Source organism: Ochotona curzoniae, unplaced genomic scaffold, assembly GCF_017591425.1.
Source record: "Ochotona curzoniae isolate NIBS_2020 unplaced genomic scaffold, NIBS_Ocur_1.0 contig_832, whole genome shotgun sequence".
In the NCBI taxonomy this organism is placed as follows: Eukaryota; Metazoa; Chordata; class Mammalia; order Lagomorpha; family Ochotonidae; genus Ochotona; species Ochotona curzoniae.
Window position 1 is genome coordinate 8,720,506 of NW_024466580.1, and position 27,800 is coordinate 8,748,305.

General features: G+C 36.5%; 1 protein-coding gene, 1 long non-coding RNA gene and 1 pseudogene across 2 annotated transcripts; 2 read left to right on the plus strand and 1 right to left on the minus strand.

The window, feature by feature from the left end:
• Positions 1-1,240: 1,240 nt before the first annotated feature.
• On the plus strand, positions 1,241-12,946 carry LOC121164572 (cTAGE family member 2-like). Its single transcript, XM_040992723.1, has 8 exons — positions 1,241-1,396; positions 3,092-3,188; positions 5,299-5,437; positions 7,211-7,312; positions 8,778-8,838; positions 8,949-8,954; positions 12,711-12,772; positions 12,934-12,946. The coding sequence occupies exons 1-8, from the start codon at positions 1,241-1,243 to the stop codon at positions 12,944-12,946; spliced, it is 636 nt and encodes a 211-aa protein (XP_040848657.1).
• Positions 11,481-11,641, minus strand: LOC121164578 (annotated as a pseudogene).
• A 5,376-nt stretch (positions 12,947-18,322) lies between the features above and the next one.
• Positions 18,323-20,435, plus strand: LOC121164573. The gene is made up of 3 exons (XR_005885127.1): positions 18,323-18,556; positions 19,783-19,843; positions 20,401-20,435. It is a non-coding gene; the product is annotated as an uncharacterized LOC121164573 (long non-coding RNA).
• The last annotated feature ends 7,365 nt before the right edge of the window (positions 20,436-27,800 follow it).

Genomic DNA, 27,800 nt, shown 5'->3' on the forward strand with positions numbered 1-27,800 from the left:
ATAGCATCTAGTGACTAAATTCAATGGTTTTTCCTTAGTTTTGATTTTTTAGTATTTTTATTGCAAAGTCAGATACTTAGGAAGAGTTACAGAAAGATCCTCTGTCCATTGATTCATTCCCCAAGTGGCCACAGTGGCTGGAGCTGAGCTGATCCAAAGCCAGGAGCCAGGAGCCTCTTCTAGGTCTGCCACACAGGTGCAGGGTCCCAGGCTACAAGCAGAGAGCTGGATGGAAGCAAGGCTGCCAGGATTAGAACCCATGCCCATATGAGATCCAGGCACATGCAAAGCAAGGACTTTAGGCAATCATACTGGGCCATTTAATTTCAGTTTTTTAGGACCTACTTTTAGTTGAAAGGCATATTTACAAGAGAGACATGTAGTGATAGAGAGATCTTCCCGTCTGGTTGTCTTCCCAAATGGCTGCAATAGCTGGAGCTTCTTCTGGGTCTCCATATGGGTTCAAGGTCCCAAGAATATAAGCCATCCCAGACTTCTTTCCCAGGATGTAAGCAGGGAGCTGGATCAGAAGTGGAGCCACCAGTACTTAGTAGGCTTTTAGGTGGAGGCCTGACTGGCTGTGCCACAGCACGGGCCCCAGTATTCATTTTCTTTTGCCTGTCAGCCATCATCTGATTCTTTTGTACTTTTATAGAAAAGGTTTTCTGGGGGTGTGATTGTATAGTATATGTTCCAATGAAGAGCCAGTTTGACAGAGAAATTTAATGTTTATTGTTTGATAGCAAAGTAATGAAGTATTTGTAGTTGTTTCTTTCATATACATATGGGCAATTTCTTTCATGAATTTATACCTTTTTTTGACTTATCTACATAGTCTCTTTTTTCAGCCTAATTTTGTTACTTGTAAATAAACAGTTTTCTTTCTAGGACAAGCAAAGTAACAGAATGGCAGAGGGATAGAGGGAAATGGAGAGAGATGAGTATTTCCAACCATTTTATAGAAAAAATCATACTATTAAAAATTTGCATAGATTTTAAAGAATTTTTAGTGACAAACTTATCCCTAATCATTTTATATGAACTTTATAAAGTACCTATGTTTTGGCCTCAGAAAACTTTTTATTTTATGTATGTATATAAATCAGTTAAAGAATACTTAAGCCTATTATTTTACACTATCCCAATTTGAAAATTCTTTGCAGTAGGAGTCATCTTCTTTCCTGTCCTTTTGATGTCTGTTATTGACATACCAGCCTTGTAAATGCATCTGTTTACAAACATGTATGATGAATTGCATTTTTTGTTGCGATTTCAGCTTATTGGAGAAGCTAAAATATCGAAACAAGAGGGGAATGAACTTAAACAGAAAATGACATTTATAAACACTGAAATGCTGGCAGACCAACCTATCAATGACAGTGAAAATCACACTGAGGTAAATGGGTCTACTAATGTTGCACAGAATTGTATCTTAACGTGGAAACTTAAAAACTTTGTTTTCCAACAAAATAAAATGAAACAAATCATTGCTATGGTAAATTATGGATTAGATTGCAAGGCTGGAATCTTGACAATATTCCTAGTATCATAGAGCTTGCCCTCTGCACCCACAAATTCCACAGCTGTGTACTAATTGTGTATCAGATTTATTTGAAAAAAATGTATTGTGTTTGACAGATTCTTTTTCTTGTCCTTATTCTCTAATTATATAGTACTGTCACTGTTTCCATAACAGAGCTGCTAAGTATCATTAGCCGAATAGAACTGAGTTAAAATAGGTATTTATGGACTGTATGTGAATGCTGCACTATTGTGCATGAGAGACTTGAGCATCTGTGGATTTTTGCATTTGTGAGTTAGATGGCCGGTCCCTGAACCCTTCCTTTTGTGGATGCCATGTGAGAAATGTATTGTTTAACTTTTTCTCTAAGCTCAAAGATTGAAAGACCTTGAAATACATGTTAAACAGAACAACAATGAGATACTATCCTAGCACTGTGTGCAAAGCTGTAGACCTTTTTGTTTGGTGCCTCAAATTCTTAAAAGTGTGAAGCAACTGAAGGATGGAAATTGCAGAGCAGAATAGATTTAAGTGGGGCTTTCGGGAGAAATATATGATACAGTCATGTGATTTTTTTGTTACAGTGCTAGAAAATTTTTCTGCATTCAAAGAAAAAACTACCCAATGCTGGGAAACTTCTCATGTTCTAATTTGAATACTTCTTAAGAAAGAATGTATTTTATCTCAGTTGAACTCCTCACTTATGTTTTCTTTTTAATATATTAAAATTTGTAATATTTATATCACAGTTTGGTCATTATATAAAATATATCTTTTACATTGATAATCACTATTATTTGTAGCAGATAATCATCTCATAAAACATTTTGCCATTTTCAAATGTGGATTTAGCAAGAATGAACTATTATAAGATGTTTCATTAAGAATCACTAGTTTTGGTTTTATCGTATGGAGCTTAATAGCCACAACAGCCTTGCCCTGGACCTTGTTGTAGCTAGCAGCCAGGAACTCCATCTGAATGTCCAATCAAGGCGGCAGGGATGCATCTACTTGAACCACCTGTCGGTGAGGGATTTAGGGGTGAATATGGTCATGGAGGAGAACTAAGAAGAAGTTGCAATCAGGAGATGGAATCAGGATGGGAACCTAGGAATTCAGATGAGAATATGGGCATTTCAATGGGCATCTTAACTGCTGTGCCAAAAACCTACTCTAGGTAGACTTATTTAAAAACTGCAATTGTATATCCACAAGATACACATTTCGGCTGGTATTGTGGTACTGTAGGTGAAGCTACCACATGCATTAGCATCTCATAGCTCCTTGGTAATGTACTTGGAAAGGCAACAGAAAGATGGCCCAATTACTTGAACTTCTGCCACACATGTGGGAGACCCAGATGGAGGTCCTGGCTCCTGGCTTCAGAATGTTGTGGTAATTTGGGTAGCAAACTCATGAATGGAAGAGTGTTTGTCTCTGTCTTCTCCTCTTTGTTGACTTCCAAATAAAGAAGTAAATCAATCTTAAGAGGAAAAAAATAATAAATGCACTAGTGTAAATCATTACCCTCTGTCTTTTTTTTTTTTTATCACTGAACACTTCCTGAAGATGGAAAATTGCTCTGCCATCCTTGGACAAGAGATAACCGATGATGACAGTGTGGAACAAGACATGAAGAGTGACTCAGAAAACGGTACTAACTTAGGTATTAAGTCAGGATTCATCTTTTGATAAAATTATGGCTGCCTCTTCTTTTGGTTGTTTCGCCTCCAGTCCTTGTTTTTGATACACTGTACTTTGGCATGTCTGTAACACAGTGTCATTATCTCCCTTTACATTTACCTTCAGTGGAACACCCTCAGTTAATCCCTTCAACTCCTTAGATAGACTTGTAGTTTCCTCCCCTACTGTTCTCTTCACAGCTGTTTTATGTCTTCCTTACAGCAGTTTAAAAAAATCATACCGTAATCATTTCAGTGCTTGTTTTTCTCTCTATTGTGAGCTAAACAAATGGATAGGAGACACGTTCAAAATTATGAGTGCTACATAAAGCTCTAATTCATAGCTCAAGATTTTTATTAAGTTACACTACTTTGGATCATCACAATAATTTTTACCCTTAGCCATTGCAGTCTGGACCTGCCAAAAATTGGGTTGGCTGAAGCCATTCACTGTGTTCTCAAACCAATTCTGATAACTTTGTTATTTTTCTTTAAGTGACATCTAGGGGCTGGCATTGTGGCACAAAAATAACTATAAATAAAGCAATATTTATAACATTTCTTTTATAGTTAGTTTGAAGTTTTAAGTTGGGTTTAAAAAACATCTCATTTAAAAATTTTAAATCACAGCATTTTTATTTACATCAGTAAAGTATAGAAGGAAATATTTGAATGTCAATAATGATCATTTTTGAATAGAGAAATATGGACAGTTTATAATCTAATGGCTCTATTATCATAATTCTACAATAAATTAGCCGTATTTGTAATAATGAAACACTGTTTTAGAAATAATACTCAGCCCTGGTGCTGTAGCCTAGCAGTTGAAGTCCTTGCCTTGAACGCACCTGCATCCTATATGGACGCCAGTTCTAATCCTGGCAGCTCCACTTCCCATCTAGCTTCCAGCTTGTGGCCTGGGAAAACAGTCAAGGACGGCCCAAAGCCTTGTCTTCCTGCATTCATGTAGGAGACCTGGAGGATGTTTCTGGTTCCTGGCTTCAGATTGGCTCAGCTCTGGCTGTTGCGGTCACTTGGGGAGTGAATCATTGGACAGAAGATCTTCCTCTCTGTCTCTCTTCCTCTCTGTATATCTTACTTTGCAGTAAAAACAAATCTTAAAAAAGAAATAATACTTAAATATCAGTTTAATAAATAATTGCTTTTAGCAGTGACATAAGTAGCTAATGGGTTGCAAAAGTTTATAAAAAGTACAGATACACATAGTTTTGTGTGTATTCAATCATTTATTTTTAATCTATTTACTTAAAAATTCCTTGCATTTCCATTTAAATAAGTAGTGAATATTTTAGAATAGTTATATACCCATTACATGTAAGTACTAAAATTTTTGACTTATTAATATCATTTTGTATTTTTTAGTTTTCATTAAGTTTGTGGTGGTGATTTAGTTTGTGGTAGTGATTCATGCCACATTTGGGAAAATATATCTTTCCTTCATTCTATCATCAAATACACTAATTTTGAAGCATTCAGATTATTTACAATTGTTAGTTTTCATTTTTATAGATTACTATAGGTGAGTTAGCAGTTGAAGGTAGGTTAAAATTTATACTTTTTTCTCAGGCATAGTTTGGTTTAAGTCTGGAGGACATCTGAGTATTTATTAGCCACAAGGTCTAAATTTCTTGTATGATTTATAACCCATATTATGTTTAAGCCTAAAAGTAGGTGCTGAATAGAACTATAATACTACTGAGAGGCAAATTCTTTACTAGATAAAATGGATATTACCCATTGTTATGGAAATGGTTTAAGGGAACATTGAAATAAAATACTTTTAAAAGCCTGTTTTTCTTAATGGATTTTAGCTTCTAGGTTGAATAATAGATGCTAGATTGAATGGAATTATATACGAATTATATACGAGAATTATATACGAAAATATGAAACAATATTTAAAATAGTAGACCTAGATCTTTAAACTATTGAAAAGTGTTAGATGTTCTATTGTTGGAGCCATTTTAATCTTGTTAATTTTGTTATTAACTTATTAATTTGGTAACTTTTGTCCTCAGATGTTAGTGTGTAACTTAAAATATTCCTTCTGTTGTGACCTAAAATTTCCTTTAGAACGTATTGAAAATCATCAGACTGAGCAAATACCTTTGAAGTCAGAAAGGACACAATTTGGAAGTAAAATTGGGACGCATCCGCAGGAAGTCCCGGTAATGACTGAAGTATATCAAGGAAATGACATGATGCCTTGCAGGTAATAAAAATCGTATTGCCAACTCCATTGCATGACAAGTAAAATAGCCTTTGAAGGTAGAGTCATATATTGCATGTTCAAATTTCTGTGATTACTGAATGTTCCTGATTTATGATTAGATTTGCTCATTCATTTTTTTAGGGTGGAATACTGTACACCCATTGCAAAGGCTGGAATTCTGCCATCTGCAACAAAATGGTCCCAAACCATAGGCCATTATGCACACTGAACAAAACCAGTACCAAACGGACTATGTGTTCTCTCTGATATAAGGAAACTTTCATGCAACATAGAATAATGGTCTCTAGCTGGGACCATTTTGTAGCAAATGGTAGAATTTGATTCATTTCGGTGTCTTAGCATTATTCCATGTAGTAGATCTGCCACAGTTTCTTTATCTTTCGAAAGGCATCTGGATTGTTTTTATGGCTTCACTTCATGCTGCTATAAATATAGGGTTGCAGGTCACTTTTTCATATGCAGATTTCACATTATTTGGATTTTTTTTTCAGTATTGGACTAGCTGGACAATATGGTAGATTCACTTTCAATTGTCCTAATACTCTCCATACTGACTTATAAAGGTTGCATTCCCACCAATGGTGAAACAGGGTACCATTCTTCCCACATCCATGCCAGCACTTGTTGTTAATAGATTTCCAAATGTAGACCATTCTCACCGGTATTTGCTGGAATGGTAATGTGGTTTTTATTGGCATTTCCCTAATAAATAGGGAGCAGAAGCCTCGGAGCCTGTGCCACACTGGGGACCCTGGGATGACATTGGGTGGCCATTCCCCATCCCCATGTACTGGGGCAGTTGAGAGTCTGGGTGTCGCTCCCCTCCCACTCCCTGTTTTCCAAGACACAAAAAGTAGAAAAACTTTGAAACGATGGTCTCATCTAATTTCTTCTAATCCAGGACTCTTCCCACCCTAGTTGACTGTGTTAACAAAATAAGAAATAAAATGTATATAAAGAAAAATAAGAATTTATCAGCATTTATCATGATGCAAGACCTGACTTAGTTTCTTGGATTCATACATACTTTTTGTTTAATGGATTGTAGTACTTTTGTAGTGCTGTTTCAGTCTTTAAGCAAGATCATTACTTGTAAGGGCCAAGGATAGATTCTGGTACAATCTCAGGGCTCCAAAAGCCACTTATCATTGCAAGAAGTATGCCCACTAATAAAAATAGTACTGATTATACTACTAACATAGTTTACTTTGGGTACAGTATGATTTTGTTTCTTTCTGATCGGACCCAGAGGCGGTCTCAAGACTTAAAACTGATTTAAAGTGATTTATTTACTTATTTGAAAATCAGCATTAGAGAGAGGGAGGAGAGGAATCTTGCATCTGCTGGTTGATACTTCACATACCTGCAGCAGCCAGCGCTGTGCCTGGCTGAGGATCTGCATGTGGGATTCCCACATCATTAACCAGCAATCTAAAGTGACTGGAACACGGTTTATTGTGGCTTACTCCTGTGTCACAAATATAATGCTACTTTATATAGGAGTCTGGGTAAATAGTATAAGTACATTTGGCATCTGTTGTGACAGCAGTATCATTTTAGATGGTTTGCATTAAAATTTGAGTTTATAATGTTAAATACTATACCAGGAATGTTTATATAGCAGTTTTATGTCGTGTTTGTAATGATAAGTATGGAAATACTTTTCAGAATCACCAATTTTGATATAGTTAAGCAATAAAATGCATTGTTTTATGATGTATATTAAGGGAAATATGTAATATTTTGCTTAAGGAAATTGATGGCAGAGGAAAATTGCCAACTAAAGAAAGAAGATCATGTTTTCAACGTGGATGATAATCTTAACTGCGAAACAGAAACAGTCAACATCTATCGGTATTATTAAATGCTTTTCCTTTGTGGGTTGGAGAGTAGCTAAAAGCTCACTACCAGAAAAAATCAGAGAAAATGCACAATCCGTTAACATTATTTGGATAGGTATATGAGATTTTTTTTAAAAAAAATTGTTCAATTTTCTTGGAAAGGCAGATTTACAGAGAGGAGATACAAAGAGAAAAGATCTTTCATCGGCTGGTTCACTCAAGTGGCTGCAATAGCGAGAGCTGAGCTGATCCAAAGCTAAGAGCTTTCTGGGTCTTCCACATGGTTGAAGAGTCCCAAGGATTTGTGCCACCCTCCTTTCCCAGGCCACAAGTAGGGAGTTGGATGGGAAGTGGAGCAGTTGAGATAGGAACTGGTGCCCATATGGGATCCCTATGATTTGCAAGGTGAAGATTTAGCCATCCCACTAGGCTGTTTAAAAGTCTCTTTTCATTTATTTATTTTATTTGAAAGTTAGAGGTACAGAATGACAGATAAAAGTTAGATTGGCTTGGCCACATGACCAGAAGTAAAGCTCCTGTAATCTGAATGAGGTGCCTATATGAGATTATGGTGCCTCAGGCGGAGACTTATCCCATTATGCCACTGAGCCAGCTTTGCTTACAAGATTTCAAGTCCAGCTTTAACTTTGGGTCCTTCTTCAGTTGACCCAAGGAAATAATGTAAAAGCTATAGACAAAAGGCAGGGTTCAGCTGTATGTGAATAGTTGTGCATCACACAAAAAGCAAAGTTGGATTTTATCTGAAAGATTTAGCTTGTTAGTCTTTTTAAATTGATTCATCTATTTGAAAGGCAGCGAACAGAAAAAGAGATACATGGAGCAAGAAACAATTGTAAAAAGAAAAAAATGAATCGTTTATCTGCTGACTCATTCTCAGTGACCACAGCTATGGGTGGGACAGTCTGAAACAAGGAGCCAGTAGCTTCCTTTGCATCTCCTACATCGGCCCAGACACGTAGGCCATCTTTCTCTGCTTTCCCAGGAACATTAGCAGTGAGCTTGATAATGTGGGGCAACTGGAAGTTAAATGAGTGCCCATGTGAACTGTGGGTGATGCAACAGCAGCCTTTGACCACCTTGTCACAGTGCTGTCCCCATCATTTTAATCTTGCAAAGGTAATGAATAACAGTTGTCAAATAGAGGACATTGATTTCCTATGATCACATTAAGATTTCAGATGTCTGAATAAGCCTCCCATGATCATACTTAAAGCAGATTTACACACAGTCTAAATCTTGGGATAACCTTTGTTTCAACAGTGCCTAAACAACAGAATATTAACATCAGATCATGTTTTTTTAAAGAACGTGATAATTTCTCATGTTTATTTCTTAATATATACAGTTATGGGAGGTTTTTTTCCCCAAGAATAGAAAATTCTTGATGTAAATAACGATGTATCAGTGCCCTGTGTATTGTGCTTATATATTAATGTCAAAATAATTTTTCTTCATAGATGGAGAATCAAAGTCCTTGAACAAGAATTGGAAAGAACAATTGATTACTTCCAAATTCAGGTGTGTGTGTATGCATGCACATGTGTATACCATTCATTATTACCAGGTACAGGTGTGTGTGTCTCTATGTATGTGCGTACATGTATGTGTGTACCATTCTTTATTGTCAGGTAAAGGTATGTGTGTGTGCATGTGCAAGTGTGTACCATTCATTATTACCAGGTACAGATATATGTGTGTGTACATGTGCATATGTGTGCCATTCATTATTACCAGATACAGGTATGTGTGTATGTCTCTGTACCATTCGTTATTACCAGGTACACATATGTGTGTGTGCATACGTGTATGCATGTACCACCATTTTCAGGTGCAGGAGTATGTGTGTGTGTGTGCATGCACAGGTGCATGCAAGTACCATTCTTTATTAGCAAGTACAGGTATGTGTGTGCGTGCGCACGTGCATGCATGTACCATTCATTATTACCACGTTCAGGTATGTGTGTACATGTGTGCACACACATGCATATATGTATGACTTAACACCTGAATGTTGAAATTGAATTGAAAGAGAAAATGAATTTCTCCATCAGTTGCACACTTTTGTTTAGAATGTCACATGTGACTAAGACATTTCAACAGTTTCAGGATTTCAAAGAGTTTGACACAGAATTCTCAGGTATCATGTCTCCTGCTTTGTTGTAAAAGTACGTTAGATTGCACAAATGAAAATTGTTGACAAAACTTAAAGTGGAAGTGTATTAATTATGTTTTAATTGTCTTCACATATATATAATGCGTGATGTGTACATGAAAATTTGTACTGATATTGTTGTTACTGATGTTAGTGATGTTTGGAATAGTTTTGACTTTTTGACTTTTTTCCTAAGCAAATGATAGGTATGTTTTTATATAAGAAAAGTATGCATTTAAAATATTCTGTTTTTCAGATTATTTCTTTGAAGAAAAATGCAAATGACAATTGGGTAAGTCTCAAATTCCCTTAAAGCTTTTAACCTTTTATAAATCAAGTTATGATTTTACTTCTAGAAGATAATACTGAGCAACTAAATTGGAGAAAATAAATTACTATGTAAAAGGATCACTTTATTTTAATTACACCAAAAGTAGAGTTACCTTTCCTGTGAGAATTAACACATTGACCAATCCATGCATTCTGGTTTTAGCGCATTGCTACTTTGAAAGGAAACTATACTGTCCGCAAGGGTCAGAAGGATGTGATGTACCTATACTAATACCATGGTCATGGATTCACATTTTTGGGGCATTGGATTGCACCTGTTATTTATGAAGAAACAAAGTTCTCTGAGTCATTTTAATCATTTGTAAACAATGGGGTGGATAAAGCGCTAACTAAGCCCCTTCTAGTTCTAAAATGCAGAGTTCTTTAAATATTTATTGAGTTACTTACTACGTATTAAGAAGTGGGTGATTGTGAACACTGGTCTGTGCTGCAGAGAAACTGCGTGAGGTTATGAGGTGTCTTTTGGGGAGTCCCTGAAACACAGAGAGGTGGAGGAGGCTACTTTTACGCCTTTTGATGTTCTAGGCACTGTACTTGAAAATATTGTGAAATAACATCCATTAAGTCCACTTCATTACTGTGAAGTAGATTTTATTATTACAGATTTTATAGATGAGACAACAGTCCAAGGTCACATGACTAGGAAGTGAAAAATAGAGATTGCAATCCTGATCTTTCAGAGTCTAAGTCTTGTACATTCTCTATCACTTTGCATTGAATTTATTATTTAGTATGTGTGACTTTATGTTAAAATACATAGAAAGTGTGCCATCTAGATCTCAATGAAGCAGTATTTGTCACATCCAATAGAAATAGCATATACTTGCTGAAAGTTCAGACCAGGGCAGTTATTTGACCTAGCATTTTGGATGACAGTTAGGATGCCTCCATCACACACAGGGTATTTTGGTTGAACTGCTCTAACTGCAGCTCCTTCAATTTCCTTACTTCCATCTTTGCCCTGGCCCAGTTACAGCTCATGTTGGATTTGGGAAGTGAAGCAGAGTATAAGGAGTTTATTGCATCAGTCTGCCTCCTCACATAAATGAATATGGCAACCCAAGTTCAGATGATTTGCAAAGCATACATTTATACACATTTTGAAAATATTTCCAAGATTTGTTTACTTATTTGAATGATAGAGGGGGATGCATTGAGAGACAGTGAACATTCTTCCATCGTTGGTTAACTGTCCAAAATGGCCACAAAATGTGTCTAGATCTGATTGTATCCAGGATCTAGGAACTCCCCATGCAATCTCCTATGTGGTTGCAATGAGCCATCATTCCTTGCCTCTAGATCACGTTGGCAGGAAGCTCTGTATGATACTTAGAGTAACTGTGACTTGAACCAAACACTCTGATATGGGATGTTGTCTCTAATCCTGTGGTGCAATAAAGATTACTAAAAGCTCATATGAGCATTTCACAAAAAGTGGAGTATATTATATCTTATCTTTGTAGCCTTATTTCTTAATGTGTTACAGGTATATTTTTGCCTTTGTAAAACCATTATTATTATTGTTATTATCATTTTATGATACAACTCCATAGGTCCTGGGATTTCCCTTGCATTTCCCCAAGTTCCCTTCCCCTACTGAGTTCCCTGTATTATCACTATAATGCATAATACATAAACAGCCATATGTCCATCATTATGGGCATGGACCATGACAAAGAGCCCAACTTTGTAGCCTTATTTCTTAATGTGTTACAGGTATTTTTTAAAACAAATATTTCATAATTTATTTTAAAAAGTCATATTTAATTATCCCGTTTGCTTTTACACTTGATCTTAGCCAAAAGGCCGAGAAGCGATACCCCGTTTGCTTTTCATTCTTTCCCTTGTAATTTCAAATAATTTTGATTCCACATAGCAATAGTTCAGTAGTTTATTTTAGTAATTGTCTTTGGCATAATCTCTTATTAAAAATTTGTTCACTTAATGTAGGAATAATATTTACATACATGTATTTTTCTATGATGGCAAGGTTTACAAATAAGTAATTCATTTTGTAAATATTTATGTGGTTTATTCTTTGCTCAGGCTATTTCTACCATGCAGTTCAGTTTTTGATAAATATCAGAGTATTTACTTTTATTTTTGAAAATTGCGGACTAACATCTTCTTATTTGTAATGAATTATAAATTAAGTGACTTTACCTATACTTATGTGGTAAGGCTAGTGAATCATATGGTTTTTCTAGTCCAAACTTTCACAAAATGGTTGCAAATCATCTGGAGATCTCTCAGAATGAGGTTAACCTTTCCACATGAACAGTTGTGATTGTTGCATGCTGTTGATATTCATTAGGTTGTGCAAGCTTTGTTCTCTGTAACATTTGATTTTATCTTTCCTCTTGCTAAATAAAATGGGATATGGTTTATGCAGCACCATTAACTTTCTGGAAGTACAACATGCATTGATAATTTCATCTAGTTTTAAAAATAGCATTTAGCCACATGCTGCAAAACTATTTTAGACCTTTATGGTTTCACAGAATCATAGTGAATTTTCTGTAATGATGATAACCTTGAGGCAGATATGCAAAGCTGCCATGTGCAATGATCCTGAGTCTCTGTTGCCATTGCCTGAGGCTTGCATCCTCCCACATTGCCCTTAGCCTCTTACTTGACTAATCAAATGGTCCTCCATCTCACATCAGAGAGCAGCATTCATTGGCAAGTGCACAAGTCATCTCCAGTTTTAGGCCCATGTCATCTGCTTACCTGAAATATTTCCTTTTCCAAAAGATCCTTCAACTCACAATGTTTTATGTGCATTTCATTACAGTGGGTGCATACATTGACAGTGATATTTGTATGCTCTAGGATGTTCATGCTCATTTTCATCTAACATTTGTCTGCATCTTTTGTTATTTTTAAGTGGGCAGCTCGATTTGCCGAGAGAAAACTCTTTGATTTAAAGAAAGAATATAAAAGGAAAAGGTAAGTTTGTTAGTGGTAACACCTAACAACTTTTAGCTATTTTATTGTTACTTTCTTAATCAGGTAATATTACTATAGGGATAAATAATGAAAGATCAGCGAATCCAGCATTTTTCATTGTGAAGTATTTACTCATTTTGTCCTTTGTTTTAAATTCTTAGGTCACTGACATAACTTGAAAGAAACTTCACAGATTTTTATGTATGCATTTATGTTTTTCAGTATTTAATATGGACTAAGGTTGTCAGCTAATCTAGGATTACTAATTGAGAAACATGTTTAAATCTTCAGACCGAACAAGTATCTTTGCAGTCAAAAAGGGCAAAAAATTCAGAAGCTTTAGGAAAAACGTACAATAATGACTGAAATGTATAATGAAAATGAAAATGTCACCAGTGACAAAGATTATATGATAAGCTGCACTGGATGGCAAGAAAGCTAGAATTCAAAGCCTAAGCATATATTTCATGTTCAGTCACTGTGATTACTGGACATTCTCAATTCATGATTCATTTATAAAATATTGTTTGATCTTAAAACATTTTCCTCAAGAAAGTAGCACTTGACATTCTAAGCTATCACACAAGGGCTTGTGTAATCATTATCATGTGATTACTCAGTGTATGATCACCTTAAATTAGATCACAATTGATGCTATCTGACTGGGTCAGGGGATACAGTTCCATTTAATTTGTGTGCATTCATCTCTAATATGTATAAAGCTGATACCTCTACTTTGTGCTAATTGCTCCTGCTCAGGTATTCCATGTCTTAGTTAAAGATTCATTTGTCTGGTTGGTAGAGTGACTCCTTAAACTATACTTGACTGCAGTTTTTCTATCATATTAATAAGCTCTGTATGACATTTAAAATACTAGAGAGTTACTTATTAAGGAAGATTTATTTTGCCTGATGGGCTGGAGGTACGCTATCCAAAATTGAGTGGCCTCATGGGTTCTGGCTTGGTGAGGGTGGAGAACAGTATAGAGACCATTTATCATGGAGTGGGCCAGGAATCAGAGAGAGACTGTAAACATACTCTGATTCTAAAACCTGCCCTCTCTAGAGGTCTGCCTTCTCTTGGCAACCCTTCACTGACCTACAACTTCTCTTTAGGTGCAGCTAGCTTCTAGCTGATATAATTTGATTCTGCATCCACTATCAATGAGCTATCATTAAATATTAACCTTTCTGCTTTGAAAATAAGATTGATTGAGTTCAGGGAGACAAATAATAACATTTTTACTCATTTTATAAATAAATTCTGACAATTTTATGGTCTCTGCCCTCTTTTTATGTGTTTATTTAGAGATTCCCAGAGCTGCTCTCCTTCCTCTCTCCTCATTCTCCCCCATACCATTTTCTCCTATATTATTACAATAGTATTACTCTTTAGCAACAGTCATGAGTGCATCATTTGTTATTGAAGTGTGTCATGGGGTTGTAGGTATAACTAATGATGTAGAATCTGTCAAGGTGTACTTGACAGCCTTACTTGGAGTCCTTTCAATTGGGAGTAGAGATGCAAACCAAAGCATATCTTATATTTCTGGTGTGCTATCCTCCATTGTAAAATTCCGCTATGAGAATGTATGTATATACTTTTTACTCATATTTCTATTCTTTTTGTATTTTGTATGAGTGTTTCTCATCAGAGAAAACATATTATTTAGCTTTTTGTGGGACTTGCCCAATTCAGTGATCATAATAGTATGTATTTACAAATGGCAGATTGGTACAAATAGCTCAAGTTCATTGTTACAGTTGCTGTGTGATATTCCAAGAAGTAGATGTACCACATTGTTTTTGTTTTGTACAACCAGTTGCACTTTCAAAGATATCTGGATTGTTTCCATTTCTTTGCTAGCATGGATTATGCTGCTGTAAATATAGGTATGCAGGTCCCTTTCTCATATTCAGATTTCAGTTCACGTGGATATATTCCCAGAAGTGGGATACCTCAGTCATATGGCAGATCAGTTTCCACTTGCCAAAGCACTCTCCATACTGATCTCCATAGTGGCTGGACAAGGTACGCTCCCCACCAATATGGAGCAGGTGTGCCCTTTCCCCCTCATTCTTATAAGAGGTGGTATTAGTGGATTTCTGTGTGTAGTTCTTTCTCACTGGAGTGAGGTGGGACCTCAGTATGGTTTGTGTTTGCATTTCTCTAATGGCTATGGAGCCTGAGCGCTTTTTCATATGTTTGCCAGCCATTTGGATTTATCCTTTTGACAAATGCCTGCTCATGTCCTTCATCCATTTCCATATGGAGTTGTTTGTTTGGCTGTTGTTTGACTATCTGACATTCTCTGTAAATCTTGATGTTATTCCATTATCCTTTGTGTATTGTGCAAATAATTTTTTTTCCATTTGGCTGATTCACAGACTGTCTTTCTCCAAACTGCCTACTACTATTCTGGTGTAATCCATTACCAATTATATCTGAGTCATTCCAATAGCTTCATGAGGTCTTCCCATTTTCATTGTCGTCTTCAAAGAATCATTCCCTGGCTACCTAATTAAAACATTATCTGAAACTCCTTTCCCTATTCTATCCTTTGTGTTTTTTCATAACCCTTATTATTTTTGTTTGTTGTCCTTATTGTCCTGTGATTGTTTTCTAAAAGTGTTTTCACATTTAAGTTAAACTTCATGAGAGGATGGTGTTCTGTTTTCTCAGTGTCTAAAGCTATGCAAGCCTGAGTATGTGTGAGACTGAAGCCAGAAGCCAAGAGCTTCTTTCAGAGCTGCCAGTTGGGTACAGGGACCCAGCTACCTAGACACTCATTAGTTACTTACTGTGATCCCCAAGCATAGTACTGAAATGTCTTCCACTGTTCCTAAGCATAAGAATGATACTATGTTTTGCTTTTTTTTTAAGAGGATGTAGATGTGACAGATAAATTTTGTTTTGGCATTAATTACAGTGCTATTGACTCTGAGACCAATGTTAATAAGTCAGTAATACTATATTAAATGAATCAAAACTAAAGCCAATCTAGAACATAGTAAGTATTGGTTGACTGATGAAAGTATTTTTTTATAATCTAGCAGGAATGTTGCCTTGTGTTATCCTTATAAGAAATGATACGGTATTTAACACTTCAGGATTTTTTCACTGATAAAGTATTTTCTTAACTTTTTTTTACTGTCTAAAAGGAACCAGGGAACACAGAAATACTGAGAGAGAGAGAAAGAAATTTATCAAGAGAGAGAAAGGAAAATGAACTAGCTGCTGTTTCATTCCGCAAAAGTCTGCAAGGCCACAGAACTTCTCCCGGGACAGAGATCTGTCTACTGTTTTCCTCCTAGGATAGCTGAAACAGTCAGGGCTGGGGCAGAGCAGAGCCACAAGCTTCATCTTGGTTTCCCCTTTGGGTACTAGGCATATCAGATATCAGGTACCCTCCTTGCAGAGCTGCTTTAGTCATTAAGATGAGTATCTGCAAGGTGTATGAGCAGCTTATGTTAAAATCTAAGGGCTCTAGAAGTACTTAATATTGCGAGTAGTATGCACACTAATAGAAATAGGCAGTACTGATTATACTACTAGCAAAATTTACTTTGGGTGTAGTATGATTTTGCTTCTTTTTGATATAAACCAGAAGCCAACTCAAGACTTAAAACTGATTTGAAAATGATTTATTCATTTACTTATTTGAAAATCAGCATTAGAGAGGTGACAGGGACCTTGCATCTGCTGGTTGATAGTTTACATACCTGCAGCAGTCAGCGCTGTGCCTGGCTGAAGAACTGCATGCGCGATTTCCACATCATTAACCACCATTTATTGTGGTTGACTCCTGTGTCACAAATATAATGCTGCTTTATGTAGGAGTCTGGGTAAATAGTATGTGTACATGTAATTTTTTTTTTACCTTTTAAAAATTACATTTCATAGGCTCTGGGATTCCCCCAACCCCTCCCCTTACTCTCCCCCCATGGAGGATTCCTCCACCTTGTTTCAGTATTACAGTTCAAATCCAGTCATGATTCTTTCATTGCAAGCCTATACCATGCATCGAGTCCAGGATCTTATTGTCCAGCTCAATTGAACAGTTTCTTGGGGAGACCATCTCTGGTCTGAAAGTAGAGCTGGCAGAATATCATTTCATCCAATTAAAAGCCAAAACATAATATCGACAAAAAATTTTATAACATTATGGGATTAATTGACATGGTATTGAGTGACCAATATGTTAGAAAATGCAAGTTCTTAACCATATCCTGTGATTACTTCATTGACGTTTCTATTTTAGGTTATACACAACCGACTTCTATGCACCTTACAATAGCTATAGGATACTATTCAGCTGTCTCTTGTCTATTTCCATTTTAGTATTTAGCAGTTTATATTGTTGAAGCATAATTTTTATTGAACTTGGTGGATTCTAGGATAGTCCAAACTGGCTTATAACTCTAACAAGTTTAAACTCAACAGTTTAGGTGCAGAACAGTTTTAGGAGGGGTGTGCAGAGAAATCTTCAATACCTTAGTGAGAAGTAACTTATCTGTGTCCTACCTATTAAGGTATATGTGAGTCCAAGCTGACCATTTCCTGTCTGGTTCTAAGCCTTCCTTGTTGTTCTCTGTCTATCTAATGTAATTTTGGGGGGAGGAGGTGCCTCTGGAGTGACCTTGATTGTCATCGCAAGAGATGGTGGGCTCCCAGCTATGGTTCCAGTGACATTAGATCCTGTGAGGAAGGATCTGATCATCTTCCATACCATGTGATAGATCCAAGCAGGAGTGGATGACCTCAGAGTTCTTGGCCTACAAGTGCAGTCCAATTCCCCATGGTCTCCTTGGCAGTTGGGATATAGTCCTTGGTGCCCATACTGATAGTCCTTGGTGAGGTTCCGGGAGTCTCCAGGGTTGTGATAGAAGCCTCCTCCTGTCTGCCTGCTCCACTCTGGGGTCCCCTTCCCCCCCGCCCTGTGCATTTGACCTCCTGTTAAGAGGTTGTCAGGATCACTCTTTTTTTTTTTTTTAAAGATTTATTTTTATTATTTTTTATTGGAAAGGCGGATATACAGAGAGGAGATACAGAGAGGAAGATCTTCCATCCGATGATTCACTCCCCAAGTGAGCCGCAACGGGTCGATACTATGCCGATCCGAAGCCAGGAGCCTCTTCTGGGTCTCTCACGCGGGTGCAGGGTCCCAAAGCTTTGGGCCGTCCTCGACTGCTTTCCCAGGCCACAGGCAGGGAGCTGGAAGGGAAGCGGGGCTGCCGGGATTAGAACCGGCGCCCATATGGGATCCCGGGCGTGCAAGGCGAGGACTTAACCACTTGCGCCACCGCGCCGGGCCCCAGGATCACTCTTGATTCCCCCGGTATGTCTATGGTTTTGCTAATGTCTAATGCGGATCCTAGTCTATCATGTATAAGTTACCTGTTATATTCATTTTTTTACCCTTTACATCTTATTTCTGTGCCAAATTCATACACAAAACTCTGGAGACTGTTGTGATAGCCAGATTATTTTAAGAGGTGTTGCTTTGTAATTTGAGTTTGTAATGTTAATTCTATATCAGAAATGCTTGCATATTAGTTTTTCATGTTGTGTTTGCAGTGATTAATTATGGATATTTTTATGGGAGACTCCAGTTTTGATACAGTTAAAACAATATAAGTCTTTATGACATGTTTGAATATATTATATATTTTTACTTTTGCTTAAAGGCACCTGATGATCGAGGAAAACTGCCAGCTTGAGAAAAAAGCCATTTCGATTCTTGAGGAAAATTTCAAATCTACAAGAGGAGTTGACTTATATAGGTATTAATGCTTTTTCTTTTTTTGCCCTGGGGAATAGCCAGAAAAAATATTTAAGTAGCCAAATATAAGTAGCATATTTTGCTAGTTTTAAATTCCAAGTCCTTGCTGTTATGAAATTTCATACAAAATCTTAAAAGGAAAAGCAATATCCTTGCAGCCTGTGTGATTTTTAATCTCATGTTTGAATATGGACCAGTGTTACCTATTACATCAAGGAATTTATTAATAGACAATTATTTCAAGGTTTTTACTCTTTAGTTCCAATGGAGAAGAATGTGTAGGATATGAAAGGATTCAGCAATTATGTTATAAAGGAATGTATGAGCCCTAATTAATATTATTTGTATAGGTTTATAAGAGAGTAAGTTTAGTTTTTACCTTGGAGCTTTCCTTACTTGGCCCAAGGAGATACTGGAAAACCTAAAGACAAAGGGTAAGATTCAGCTGCATTTGCATACGTGGGGTACTTCATTATATGTCAGGAAGAGTCAGGTTGGGTTGGGTCTCATTTAATGAAGGAAGTAGCTGATTGTCTTCTTTTTTGATTTATTCACTTAAAAGACAGAACAAAGGTAGAACCTGGAGGAAGGGGGAGAGAAACACACACACAAGCACACAGAATGGGAGAGAGAGAATGACCCTTCCATGTGCTGATTAACTCTCCAAATGGTCACAACACCCAAGGCTAGGTCAGTCTGAAGCCAGGAGCCAAGAGCTTCCTTTGAAACTCCCCCGTTGATACAAGGGCATGAGGATACAGCCAGCATCCTTTACTTTTCCAGGCACATTATCGCAGTGCTGGATTGTATGTGTAGAAGTAGCTAGGAATTAACAGGTATCCATATGGGCATCAGGTGATGTAGGTTGCCCTCTGTGCCACAACACCAGCCCCATATGTATAGAATGACAACATATGTAATTTTGTGAGGGAAATAATTCATTTCTTATAGTCTCTTAAAGATTATATATATCTGGATGAATTGTCCATCGTATACTTACAATACTGTATGTGCTGTTGTTTTAGGAAAGTTTAATGAGTAGAATTTACATTAGATGAAGAAAAAAATGAGACTTCTATTTGTTATTTCTCAGCATGTGCAGTTTTTGTTATTTGTTCCAGGAAATAGATTGTTCTTGATGTTGTAATGTATATTTTTAAAGTAGAGTATATTATTTTATTATGGTGATTGCATATGGATAATTTAAAATTTATATCTTGTAAATAGTAAAAAAGCCAAAGATACTGAAGAAAGAGTGCAAAGAACCACTGTTTATTACCAAGGAAGGGTAAGTGTGTTTGTGTTTGTTGAGTGTGTTGTGCATGTTTAGGTATGTGTGTGTATGAATTTATTGGATCCTGTGCCTTTATGTAGAATGGAAAGGGAAAAGTGATTCCTTTTCTAGTTTTCTTTCTCCACGTGTTACATGTGGCATTCAGTCATTTCCATGTTTACAGTGATTCAAAGAATGTGTAATAAAAAATCTCAAGTCACCATGTCTCCTGTCTTTGGAAAAAGGAATTACATTGCAGAAATAAAAATAGATTTTAAATCACAGGTTGGGTCTCATATTCAACCAGGCTAGTTATCTGTTAATTGACAGTTACTTTTGTGGCTGATTACTGATAAGGGAACATAAACCAAAAGCTTATTAATTACAAATTTTCACTGCTTTTAGTGTACTTACACACAATAGATGATGTGTTGATGAGATTTTGCATAAAGTTTTGTTTACTGACAGAAAATGTGCCTGGAGCATTTCTCAACTTGTGAGTTACTTCCTATGTTAAAGACAGATGTTCTTTTTGTTTAAGCAAACTAATTTTCAAACATTCTGTTTTTCAGGTTATTCATTATAAGAAAAAAGCTCACCATAATTGGGTAAGTTTCAAATTGCCTTAAAAATTTCTCTGTTTGTTAAAATAAATTTTGCTTTTCCTTCCGGAAGATAATGCTGGGGATTTAAATTTATGAAAAAGATAATATATAAAAAAATCAGTAGTGGTATTACATTCCATTTGGAGAAATAATACATTATCAAATGGTGGTTATTCCCACAGTCTTCTTTCAGCATTCTTCTTCTTTAAAAGTAGCCTAGAAAAGGGTGAGAGGGTTAGAGGAACTTGGTGCATATGCTCATGTTTATGTATTTACATTTTGGGACATTGGATTGCCCCTTGTTATCTAGAGGAGCCAGAAAGGTCTCTGAGCCATTTTACTCATTTGTCAAACAATGGGATTGGAAAAGGAGCTAGCTAAAGCCCTTTCTAGTTCTAAAATTGAGGGTTCTTTTAAGTGATTCTCAGTGTTGGTAGGAATTAAGGAAAGGGTCATCCGGGGAACTAGTTGTCTGTGCTGCAGAGGAACTGCATGATGAGGAATTGAAGTGGCTGTAAACTTGGAGCAGTTAGAAGGAAGAGCAGAGATGGAGCTGTTGACAGTAGCTGTCCACAGGGAGTGCCTGTCACAGGGAGGTGGAGGCATCATGCCCTGTAGTTAAATGTGTTGCATCTCACATCAGAGAGCAGCATTCATTGGCAAGTGCACAAGTCATCTCCAGTTTTAGGCCCGTGTCATCTGCTTACCTGAAATATTTCCTTTTCATCTGCATTTCATTACAGTGGATGCATACATTGACAGCAATATTTGTATGCTCTAGGATGTTCATGCTCATTTTCATCTAATATTTGTCTGCATCTTTTGTTATTTTTTTAAGTGGGCAGCTCGGTTTGCCGAGAGAAAACTCTTTGATTTAAAGAAAGAATATAAAAGGAAAAGGTAAGTTTGTTAGTGGTAACACCTAACAACTTTTAGCTATTTTATTGTTACTTTCTTAATCAGGTAATATTATTATAGGGATAAATAATGAAAGATCAGTGAATCCAGCATTTTTCATTGTGAAGTATTTACTCATTTTGTCCTTTGTTTTGAATACTTAGGTCACTTGAGTGTTTAATTTTCCTGCATAATGCTTACTTGCCTTATGTCTAACAGGCATTATATATATATTATATAATATATAATATATATATTATATATATAATTGGTTCCACTTCCCTATTCCCTATGCACATTGCTACTGCTCAGTTATTCCTTGTCTTCATGAAAAAATGTCATTTGCCTTATTGTCAAGTTGACTGCTAAAGCATGCTTTTCTTCTGTTACATGTGTTAGTAACCTTTTTGTGATGTTATTTATAACACTTGAGAGTAGCTTCTTAGGAAGGTAAATTTATTTTGGCTCACAGGAGACACATCATCAAAAATTGTGTGGTATTTTGGGTTCAGGATCTGATGTGGCCCACTTACAGTAGAGTAGCCATTCATTATACATTCCCTTAGTGAGAAGCCACAAATAAGGTTGATAGCAGATATGAAGTTAAAGCAAAGACAAAACAAAACAAAAATACAGCACCATAGAATCAGAAAAACATGCCATTGAATAACCAATTCATAGGTGATGAAAAGAAAATATAGAAGTCTAATTTTCATGATGATTTTCTTATATTAGAGAGAACATATGGTATTTGTCCTTTTGGGTTTGACTTATTTCACTGGAGATGATGGTCTGTAGTTGTGACCATCTGGTTGCAAATGATATGATTTCCTTCTTTTTAATGGCTGAGTAATTCTCCATAAAATAGAGATGCCACTCTTCATTTAACCACTCCTCTTTGGATGGGCATCTGGATTATTTCCATGTGTTTTCTACTGTAGATTGTGTTGCTGTGAATATAGGATTACAGCTCCCTCTCACACATGCAGTATTCATTTCCTTTGGGTATATTCCTAGGAGTGGGATAGCTGGGTCATATGGCAGGTTCATTTGCAATTCTCTAAGTACTATCCATACTGATTTCCATAATTACCGTACTAGCCTGTACTTACACCAGTAGTGAAGGAGGATATATTTCTTTCCACTCCCCTGCAAGCAGGTGTTGTTAGTTGAATTCCGAATGTAGGCCAGTCTGAATGGCGTTAGGTGGTACCTCAGCATGGTTTTAATTTGTATCTCCCTGACAGCCTTAGTATCTTTTCATATGTCTGTTAGCCATTTGTATCTCTTCTTTTGAAAAATCTCAGTTCATTTCCTTTGCCCATTTTTCACAGGGTTGCTTTATTTATTTATTTAATTATTTTTCTGTTTCTGGGTTTCTGAAGCTCTTTGTAAATACTGGGTATTAGTCCCCATCACCTCTGTAATGTGCAAATTTTTTCTCCTATTCTGTTAATTGCTTCTTCATTTTGTTAATCATTTCCTTTGCTGTACAGAAGATTTTTAGTTTGATGTAGTCCTGTTTGTTTATTTTGTCTTTGACTACCTATGATTTTGGGGTCTTTTTAAGAAGTCTGGCTCCATTCCTATTTCTTGGAGAAAGCTTCCTCTGTTTTCCTTTAATACCTTGATGATTTCTGGGTGTAGATTTAGATCCTTGAACCATTTAGAGATGATTTTGTATAAATGTGGCTAGTGCAGGTCTTTTTTCTTAATTCTGCAGGCTGCTATCCATTCATCCCAACAGCATTTGTTGAATTGCCAAGACTTTTTTTCCTGGATTGTTTTCAGTTTTCTTGTCAAAGAGTGGTTGGTTATACATGTGTGGGTTCCCTTCTGATGTTTCTATTCTATTCCGTTGATATTCTCCTCTGTTTCTGTACCAGTACCAGACTGAGGTTATAACCATTGTACTGTAGTATGTCTTGAGGTCTGGAACTGTGATTCCCTCCGCTCTATTTTTATTCTTCAGGACAGCTTTCGCTATTCGTGGTCTCTTGTGTTTCCAGATGAATTTTGTTATCTTCTATTTCAGAGAAGAACGCTGTTGGGATTTTGATTGGGATTACATTGAATCTGTATATTACTTTTGGTAATATGGACATTTTGATGATGTTGATCCTGCCAATCCAGGAATATGGTAAATTTCTCCACTTTTTAATTTCTTCTATTTCCTTTTAAAATGCTTTTTAGTTTTCATCATAGAGAACTTCCACATATTTGGTTAGCTTAATACCTAGATATTTAAGATTTCTTTCTGCTATTTTAAAGAGGACTGTACTTACAATTTCTTTCTCAGCCATGGAATTATTTGTGTACACTAGTACCATTGATTTGTGTTCATTAATTTGTATCCTGCTATCCTGCCAAAGTCTCTTATGAGATCCAGTGGTGTCTTGACTGAGTTTTTTGATTCTTCTATGTAGAGGATCATGTCACCTGCAAATAGAGATACTTTCAGTTCCTCATTTCCAATCTGAATTCCTTTGATTCCGTTGTCTTGCCTAGTAGCTCTGGTACGGACATCCAATACTATATTGAATAATAATGGTGACAGCCTACATCCCTGTCTAGTTCCAGATTTTAGTGGAAAGGCTTCCAAACTTTCTCCGTTTAGTATGATGCTGGCATTGGCTTTGATTGTGCTGTAGAATGTTCCTTCTACACTGATCTTGCTTAGGGTTTTCATCATGAAGTGGTACTGGATTTTATCAAATGCTTTCTCTGCATCTATTGAGATGATCATATTTTTTAATTTTGTTGATGTGATGCATCACATTTATTGATTTGCAAATGTTGAACCTTTCCTGCATGCCTGAGATGAATCCCAACTGGTCTAGGTGAATGATCTGCCTGATGTAGTGTTGGATCATGTTGGGTAGTATTTTGTTGAGGATCTTTGCATCTTTGTTTATTAAGGATATTGGTGTACAGTTCACTTTTTCTGTTGTTTCTCTGTCTTACTTTGGTATTAAGGTGATATTAGCTTCATAGAAAAGAGTTTGGAAGGATTGCCTCCGTTTTTATTGCTTGGAAAAACTTGTGAAGGATTGGACTAAATTCCTCTTGAATGGTTTTGTAGAACTCAGCAGTGAAACCATCTGGTCCAGGACTTTTCTTGGTTGGAGGGGCTTTAATTTCAGATTCAATTCAGTCCAATGCATAAGTCTGTTTAGGTTGTTAATTGCTTCTTGATTTAGTTTTGGTGGATGTATGTGTCGAAAAATTTATTCATCTTTTCTGTGTCTTCTGATTTGTTTGCATATAATTACTTCTAAGAGTTCCTAATGTTTTTCTGTGTGTCTGAGCTATGTGTTATATATTTTTTCTCATCTCTGATGCTACAGATGCTCATCTTCTCACTGCATTTTTTAATTAGTTGGGCTAGTGGGGATTCTGTTTTGTTGATTTTCTCAAAGAACCAGCTGTTTAATTTATTGTTTTCATATATAGTTCTTTTGGTCTCTGTTTAGTTAATTTCATTCCTTAGTTTGATTATTTCATTTTTCTTACTTATCTAGGGATTGCTTTGCTGTTGTTTTTCTGGGTCCTTGAATTGTAGGGTTAACTCATTTATTTGGTTCCTTTCCAGTTTCTTAACATAAGCATTGATTGAGATGAAATTTCCTCTTAACACTGTCTTGATTGTGTCGCAAAAGTCTTGGTTTGTTGTGTTGATGCCTTCATTTGTTTCAAGCAATTTTAAAATTTTCCCTTTGATTTCTTCTCTAATCCATCAATCATTTAGTAACATATTATTCAGTCTCCATGTGTTTGCAAGTCTTCTTGGGTGTTTTGACTTTTGGTCTCTAGCTTCACACCATGATGGGCTGAGAAGATGCATGGTATGATTTCATTTTTAAAAAATTCATTGAGGCTTGTTTTGTGGCCTGTAACATAGTCAGTTCTGAAGAAGGTTCCATGTACTGATGAAAAAAAGTGCATTCTCTGTAGGATGAAAGTTTTGGTAGATATCAAGTAAACCCATTTGTTCTAGAGTTTGGGTGATTCTGTTGTTTCTTTGCTCAGTTTCAGTCACGTCGAATTGTCCAGTGATGCTAATGGGGTACTAAGGTCCTCCACTATGAATGTATCGGAGTCTATCTCTCCCTTTAAATCCATCAATATTTGTTACACATAGCCAGATGCCTTAGCATTTGGTGCATGTACATTCATTATATTTATCTCTTCTTGCTAAATGGATCCTTTGATCATTAATTGATGTCCTTGTTCATCTCTTTTGATGTTTTTCACATCAAAGTCTATATCATCTGATAGAAGAATAGCTACACCCACACGTTTTTCTTTACCATTTGCTTGGAATATCTTTTCCATCCTTTCCCTTTCAGTTTCCTGTGATCTTTGTTGGTGAGATGTGTCTCCTGCAAGCAACAGATAGATGGAGTTTGTTTTTGATCCAGTCCTCTGATCTATAGTGTTTGATTGATAAGTTTAAGCCATTTACATTCAGTGTTAATATGGATAGTCTGCAGTTTGCTTCTATCATTTTAGCAGTGGGTTATTTAATTTGATTTAGTCTTCTGCTAGTCTTTTAGTGGTATGTTCTCCACATTTGCCTTTGGTTTTGGTAGTTGCTATTCCTTTTTGCTTTCATGAGAACATTTTTCATATCATTTGTAAGGCAAGTCTAGAAAGCAATTTCTTGTATTTATTTTTGCTGAGGAATAGTTTTATTTCATTTTCAAAGACACAGGAGAGTTTTGCAGGATATTTTGTTCTGGGCTGAAAATGTTTCTCTTTTAGAATCTGGAATATGTCACTGCTTTCTCTTCTGGCCTTTAGTGTTTCCTCTGAGAGGTCAACTGTGAGTCTGGGTTTCCTCTATAGGTCATTCGATTTTTTAAAACATGCACATTTAAGGATCTTTTCCTTATGTTTAACTGAAGAGAGCTTGATCACATGTGTCGTGGTGAAGTTTGTTTTTGATCAACTCTGTTGGGAGTTTTATCAACCTCCTGTATATTGTTTCCTGATTCTTTTCCAGCTTTGGGAACTTTTCATTTATCATTTCTTAGAATGCACCTTTAATCCCAGGTTCTCTTTCTGTAACTTCTGGAATTTCCATAACTCTTAGGTTGGGTCTTTTAATCATATCTTTTAATTCGTGGATACTTTTTTTTTTGACCCACCTCTGCTTCCAGCTTTTTTGTTTTTAAGGATTTATTTTTATTATTTTTTTATTGGAAAGGCGGATATACAGAGAGGAGAGACAGAGAGGAAGATCTTCCGTCCGATGATTCACTCCCCAAGTGACCACAACGGTCGATGCTATGCCGATCTCAAGCCAAGAGCCTCTTCCGGGTCTCCCATGCGGGTGCAGGGTCCCAAAGCTTTGGGCCATCCTCGACTGCTTTCCCGGCCACAGGCAGGGAGCTGGAAGGGAAGCGGGGCTGCCGGGATAGAACCAGCGCCCATATGGGATCCCGGGCGTGCAAGGCAAGGACCTTAACCACTGTGCCACCGCGCCGGGCCCTGCTTCCAGCTTTTTGATTGTTTCCCCCTGTTCATAGGAAATATCTTCCAATTCTGAAATTCTTTTTTCTGTTTCATTCATTCTATTTTTGAGACTCTCCACTGTACCTTTAATTTGCTCCACTGTGTACTTAATTTCTGATATATCTGCTTTCATTTGATTCATTGCTGTTATTTACTTTGTAACATATTCCTTAAATTCCTTGTGCTTCTCATTGTTTAAAAAGTTTATACTTAGTTTTCTGAATTCTATGTCTCCCATATTTTTTCAGGGTCTTCCTCAGTTAACTCTGAGGGTGGTCAAGGCTTTTGTTCTTTTGCTGGAGCGTCTACAGTAACAATCATAGTGTCTCTGTGTCTTCTTTTACCTTTTGACATTGCAGTTCTGGTTGGCAGATTCATCTCCTTAGTGCAGATTTCTAAGATGTATTGCCTGGCTGCCACAAGTTAAGAACATATAAGTACTTTCTGTATGACATGCCTTGAATATATTATAAATGTTCACTTCTGCTTTAAGGTACCTGATGGTCAAGGAAGAAGGCCTGCTAGATCGAATGGCTGATGCTTCACTTGTGGATGAAGATTGCAACTATAGAACAAAAGAGATCTTGATCTATAGGTATTAAATGCCTTTTCTCTTGTGGCTGAAGCATAGCTAAAGCTCATTTCCAGAAAATAATTTTAAAGCATCTAGAAAGAAGTGGGGCACTTTTGCCAGTCAGTTCAATTTTCTTTGTATTAAATCTCATTTTTGCTTGAATCCTCCTTCAGTTGGGCTAAGGAGATACTGGAAAGCCTTGAGACAAAGGGCAAGAATCAGCTGTATATGAATAGTTTTGGTACTTCTTTTTATGTTAGGTGGGTTAAGGTTAATTTTTACCAAAAAAATTTTTTTGAAATGATTTATTTACTTGAAATGCAGAATCAGAGTGTGAGAAAAAGGTGGAATGATAACAGAGACTAAGAGAGACAATGAA